The sequence below is a fragment of the Marmota marmota genome, unplaced genomic scaffold (assembly GCF_001458135.2).
Source record: "Marmota marmota marmota unplaced genomic scaffold, marMar, whole genome shotgun sequence".
Classification (NCBI taxonomy): domain Eukaryota; kingdom Metazoa; phylum Chordata; class Mammalia; order Rodentia; family Sciuridae; genus Marmota; species Marmota marmota.
In genome coordinates this window covers 405,321-411,099 of record NW_025999949.1, presented here as the reverse complement: position 1 = coordinate 411,099, position 5,779 = coordinate 405,321, and the positions used below count along the sequence as shown (strand labels likewise).

At 37.4% G+C, this 5,779-nt stretch overlaps 1 protein-coding gene and 1 non-coding gene across 2 annotated transcripts; both read left to right on the top strand.

The window, feature by feature from the left end:
• The first annotated feature begins 3,425 nt into the window (after window positions 1–3,425).
• Window positions 3,426–5,779, top strand: Rpl30 (ribosomal protein L30). The gene is made up of 5 exons (XM_015486326.2): window positions 3,426–3,532; window positions 3,641–3,693; window positions 3,936–4,081; window positions 4,797–4,927; window positions 5,673–5,779. The coding sequence occupies exons 2-5, from the start codon at window positions 3,673–3,675 to the stop codon at window positions 5,720–5,722; spliced, it is 348 nt and encodes a 115-aa protein (XP_015341812.1). The 5' UTR covers window positions 3,426–3,532; window positions 3,641–3,672; the 3' UTR covers window positions 5,723–5,779.
• LOC125616599 lies at window positions 5,311–5,444 on the top strand. The gene has a single exon (XR_007347337.1). It is a non-coding gene; the product is annotated as a small nucleolar RNA SNORA72 (small nucleolar RNA).

Sequence of the window (5,779 nt, the reverse complement as noted above, 5' to 3'; positions counted from 1 at the left end):
AGAAATTTTCTAACACAGGAGTCAGCAAATTATGGCCCACAGGCCAAATCTGGCCAGCTGACTGATTTTGTAAACAAGACTTTTTTTTTTTTTTTAAACAGCCCTACCATGGTAAGAACTCAGAGAGAAAGCAATCCTTTCTTTAAAAGTATAACAAGGACAGGAAACTAGGTATTGTATAACAAAGAGCATCTCAGGAAAGTTGCTTTAAGTGCTTTTAATCATTTTCTAAAATGGAGGCAATAGCTATTCTGATTATTTTGGGAGAAAGTGAATTATTAAAACACAATTTATGTCCATCAACAGATATATGGATAAAGAAAATGTGATACACACAGACACATACAATAGGATATCATTGTGCTGTAAAGAAAGAATTAACTATGTCATGTGGAACAACATGGATTAGCCGAAATATATTATGCTAAATGGAATAGACAGGTACATAAAGACAAATACTGAATGCTCACATATAGATAGTATCTTAAAATGTTAAACTCAGAAGGGAGTAGAATAGTGGTCAACAAAGCCTGGGGGGTGAGGGGATGGAGAGGGATGTTGGTCAAAGGGTGCAAGGTTCAGTGACAGAGTAGGAATACATTTTTGTGATCCATTGCACAGCATGGTTATTATAACTAGTATTAATGTATCGTTCATAATTGCTAAGGGATTAAGTTAAATGTTCTTACCACAAAAAAAGATGATGAGCATGTGAGGTGATAAATGTTAATTAGCTAGATTTGATTATTCCAAAATGCATACATATATCAAAATATCATGATAACTCATAAATACAATTATTTGTCAATTAAAATTATAATAATTTGAAAATAAATATTAAATGTTTAAAAAATTTTTTTGTAGTTGTAGATGGACAACTTTATTTTATTTATTTATTTTTTAAATGCAGTGCTAAGGATTAAACCCAGTGCCTCACATGTGCTAGGCAAGCACTCCGCCACTGAGCTACAGCCCCAGTTCTTATAAAAAGTTTTGAAAGTCCAAAGCTCAATACAAAAGTATAAGTCATCATTATTATTTAGTTTGTATCTGTCTAAGCAAGCATGCCTCAGAAACATCTTGGCTATCTCACTCTTTAGGTCTTTACTTCTCAAATTTTAGGATTCATATGAGGCTTCTAGGCTGCTTATTAAATGATTCCCAGATCCCACATACATACATCTTTTCCATAGACAAATATGGGCCTAGAAGTCAGCTCCAGGTGGTTTTGATTCCTGTGACCTGGAAACCAGACTGAGAAATACTGCTTTGAAGTATAGTTGATGTTTCTCAAGATACCAATTCAAAAATATAATATTAAAAAAAGAACATTTTATTATTAAAAAGGAATTTTTAATGTACTAACAGTTAATATTCACTGTAAAACAATTAAAGCAGTATTGAAATATATAGTAAAAAAGATAAGGCTCTTTCTTCTCCTCCTGATCTTCTAATTTCTCTTCCAGAGGTAAGTTTTGATAATTAGCTTTCCATACTTTTTTCTAAGTCTATGCAAATGTATATACTGGTTAAGAATGATGAGCATTTGATATTGTTTCTAAGATACTTTTGCTAGTAAAATAATGGTGAAATATATATCCTTGTTTACATTTTTTTGAGCAATAGTGTGAACATACTTGTAGGATAGGTTTCTAAAAGTTTGATTGCTAGGCCAAAATATTTGAATACATAGAAGGGAATAAAATAAGATTTCCTCTTCCTCTTCCAACCTCCAGTCATTCTCCTGAGAAATCATTGAGATTCTGTGTCGCCTTATATTAAACGCTTTTATATGTTCATTTTGTTTTGACACAATGTTAATCCATCCTTCAAAAGAACCTGTTTCCCTAACCTATATCTAACTTAATCTTTCTGGTGGCAATCTAATATTAGTGTCTTCACTGTTTTCAAGTTCTACTGACAATGGAATCACTGTCCAGATGTTACTTCTAATAATGCTATAAATCAAGGGTGTCCCTCAAAGGTTCTTCAGCAATGATAAGGAGTTTCCTGGAATTTAAATATTTCTGGGAAAAGTCTAGAATAAATAAGATTTTGAGCATAAAATTATTTTTAATTTTTTTTTAGTTGTCAATGGACTTTTATTTTACTTATTTATATGCGGTGCTGAGAATCAAACCCAGTACCTCACACATGCTAGGCAAGAGCTCTACCACTGAGCTACAACCCAGCCCCATAAAATGATTTTTTAAAATTAACTCTAAATCAAACTCACATAATTCTTATATTTAAATCGTGTCTGCACGTTGCTGGACACCAAACCCAGGGTTTTGTGTATTCTAGGCAAATGCTGTACCCCAAGTTCCTATCATTACTACATTTAAATTTTTTTTTGTATTCTTATTATTTCTTCTCACAAATGCTCTACTCCAGCCACACTATACTAGCTACTTTATTGTTAGGTTAAATTCACCTCAAAGTGAGTCACACATTTGAATAAATTTTGGAAAAGAATCTGAGTTACTGACCAGGGTTCTGGTCTTAGACCTGACAATAACATTAGATATGTAAAGCTGAGAATGAAAAGGTTGTGTGTGAGGGCGAGAGGAAGAAGACGGAAAGAGGTCCTTCCCTTTCCCGTCCTCAGGGCAAAATAACACGACAAATTGCTTACTTACCGGTCTGATTTTTTTTTTTTTTTTTTTTTTTGAACTGGGGATTAAACCCAGGGGCGCTTCATCTTTGAGCTATATCCCAGCCCTTTTTGAGACAGGGTGTTGCTAAATTGCTGAGGATCTAGAAACTGCAATTTTCCTGCCTCGGCCTCCCAAGTCGCTGGGGTTACAGGTATGTCCCCCTTCGCACCGGGCAGATTTTACTTTTTAATTAATTTATTTTGGTACTGGTGAGGAGGTGGGAACTTTCAGTACCTAATATCTTGTACAATTCGTCACTGGATATTTATACCAAGCTCCAAGGTTCACAGCAAAAAAAAAAAAAAAAAAAAGATTTTTTTTAAAAAGTAGATTTCAGTGCCCCGAATCATTCTAACAGCCACAAAAGCTGAGCCTTGGGGATTCTGCGCGTGAAGCCACCGTTCTCCGAAGGACCCGCAACCTGGGCAAGGGCAGAAGAGTGGATCCAGCTGCTTCTGACCTGCGAAGGGTAGAAGCAGGAAAAGCGGCTCCGGCTCCTCCAGAAGCCTCCGCAGGAGCGGCGCCTTCAGCAGACAAACTGCCTCTTCTCCCGGCCCTTCTACCGTACTCTCAGTTGGTTTCGCCAGTCCTTGCCAGGTTCGACGCTTCGGTTTTCCTAAACTCGCAGCTTGTAGCCTAATCCAATACGAGGCAGAAAATTTAAGGACACAGAGAGAAGTTAACGGCCCGCCCACCATTAGAACTGGTGGTATCCATAGCAACCGACAGCGGCCGCACGCTTCTAGCCCCACCCCTTCCGTTTGCTATTTGCTTCCGCTTCCGGTCCTAGCGTCCTCCGGCTCTGCCGTAAAGAACTTTGCATTGTGGGAATTCCTTCCTTTCTAGCTCTCCGGCCATCTTGACGGCTGCTCTAGGTGAGTGAGCTCCGCAGTGCCGAGAGTTATCTGGCTCGGGGAACCCTCCCGATTGCCGGTTAAAACCTGGGATCTTAAATCTCCTGTACTGTCTTCTCTATGTTTCAGGTTGGGGGCCGTCCCGCATCTAAGGCAGGAAGATGGTGGCCGCAAAAAAGACGGTGAGTGAGGAGGGCTGGGGCCTGAAGCCGATTCACGTGGAGACGAGTCTGAGCCGGGCCGCGCAGATCTGAGCGGGGAGGCAGCATGCCCACTGGCATTGGGAGGGTTCTAAAAGGAACCTGAGAGGCTCTCCGTGGCTTTAAAAGGTTTTACTAAGCGGCTCAATTCCAGAAAGTTGGATCTTGTTTTGAGGTGGTTGTAAATGAGGCCTTCACATTCGTATTCAATGTTTGCTTTGTAGAAAAAGTCCCTGGAGTCGATCAACTCTCGGCTTCAGCTTGTTATGAAAAGTGGAAAGTATGTACTGGGGTACAAGCAAACTCTGAAGATGATCAGACAGGGCAAAGCGAAATTGGTCATCCTTGCCAACAACTGTCCAGCTTTGAGGTAATGGAGGGAACTTCAATGTGTCGCCGACTGCAAATCATCATGAACGAATGTCTAGAAAAGTAATCTGCGTTGCATGAATTTGATTTTATGTACAAGTTTATTTTTCGCAAACAGTAATTATTGTGGTTGCTGTTTTGATGTTTCGTCCTTAACTTGTGTCCCATCATCATTTGCTTTCTTTGAGGAGAAATGTGTGAAGGGGGGCTAAAATCACAGATTGTCAAAGTTTGATTCTGCCATTTATCCTTATTTCTTTAGCTTTGAGATGCTTGAAAGGTGCTTCATTGTATTCGTTGTAGTACAGAAAATCAGGTAAAAAATTAGGCTGGACAAGTTAGAGGGTCTCATGGAATCACTGAATTCAGCCCTGTGTGTCACTTCTGAGTCCGGATTGATTTTTTGGACTATTTTAAAATTGAACCCTAGTAGATAGTGTAAATAAGCTAAAGGAACTCGCAGAGTATTAGCCATATGATTAATCCCCTACTCTCTATTTTCCATGCTAATGTATAACCTGCTCAGAGATCTTATATAGATGTCTGGTTATTGGTGGAGCCTAGAGTGTTGGGTCTTATTCCATGTTTTCAAGAGTAGTATGTTTAATTAGAAAGTCTCACCAACATTACAATTAATAAGATAAAGAGTATCTTTTGTCTGTTAGTCACTTGGTATTGATTTGCCTTTTTTTTTTTTTTTTTTTTGGTTCCTAAAGGAAATCTGAAATAGAGTACTATGCCATGTTGGCCAAAACTGGTGTCCATCACTACAGTGGCAATAATATTGAACTGGGCACAGCATGTGGAAAATACTACAGAGTATGCACACTGTCTATCATTGATCCAGGTATATTTTTAAAACAAAATCATTTTTCCTTGTAATATAATACCAGTATTTCTTGTTATGGAAATGTCTTTGGTTCCTGAGTTCAGGTTGTGAGTTTGGCTAAAGGATAATTCTAGTTTTATTTTGCAGAGAATTGATAATAATCTCATAATTGGCTTTGTTATAAATCAATTTTTTTTTCTTACTTTGAGACTCTTTAATAAAACACCAAAATAATAATGACTTGGGAACTTGTAAAAAGTGAAACTATAAGGCGGAAATAATCAGATAAAATAGTAAAAAAGTAATCTTTGTTGCCTGAGAAAGGACAGGTAAAATTAGGTTGAGGGTTGGGATGAAGTGTTATGTTTTGAACCTGTGAATTTTAGATAACTCATAAAATTCTGCGAATATTCTCGCTGTTCTGATTTTTGTAATAATCAGGGCAGGCTAAACATTCGCTATATTAAGACCATGCATGGTGTCCCCAGACCTAGTTCTTTCCCTGGGTCTGGTTTTATAAGTGCTGGTGATAAACCCAATCTGATTTACAATATGATCATTTTGTATGACCATATTATGACTATGATTCTACATTATCTTGATCTACCTTTTGAAAAATGGTAGTACAGCTAGTGGGGTAACTTGCAAATAATCAATACTAAGTTGCAGACTTGTCTAAAAGAACATGTAAACAAAATACAGAAATTTTGTTACTACCAGTTGCCATTAAATGTATTGTAAAATTACTGTTTTTATTTTCTAGGTGATTCTGATATCATTAGAAGCATGCCAGAACAGACTGGTGAAAAGTAAAATGTGTAAAATTTTTCTTTAATAAAACTTGGCAGAGTGTGTTTTAAAAACACTGCA

What these genes read in the sequence shown, in the direction of transcription:
- Rpl30 (XM_015486326.2), top strand. Translation starts at nt 3,673, where the DNA reads ATGGTGGCCGCAAAAAAGACG. An exon ending in AACAACTGTCCAGCTTTGAG is followed by an intron (nt 4,082 to 4,796) that starts GTAATGGAGGGA and finishes TGGTTCCTAAAG; the next exon opens with GAAATCTGAAATAGAGTACT. An exon ending in ACTGTCTATCATTGATCCAG is followed by an intron (nt 4,928 to 5,672) that starts GTATATTTTTAA and finishes TTTATTTTCTAG; the next exon opens with GTGATTCTGATATCATTAGA.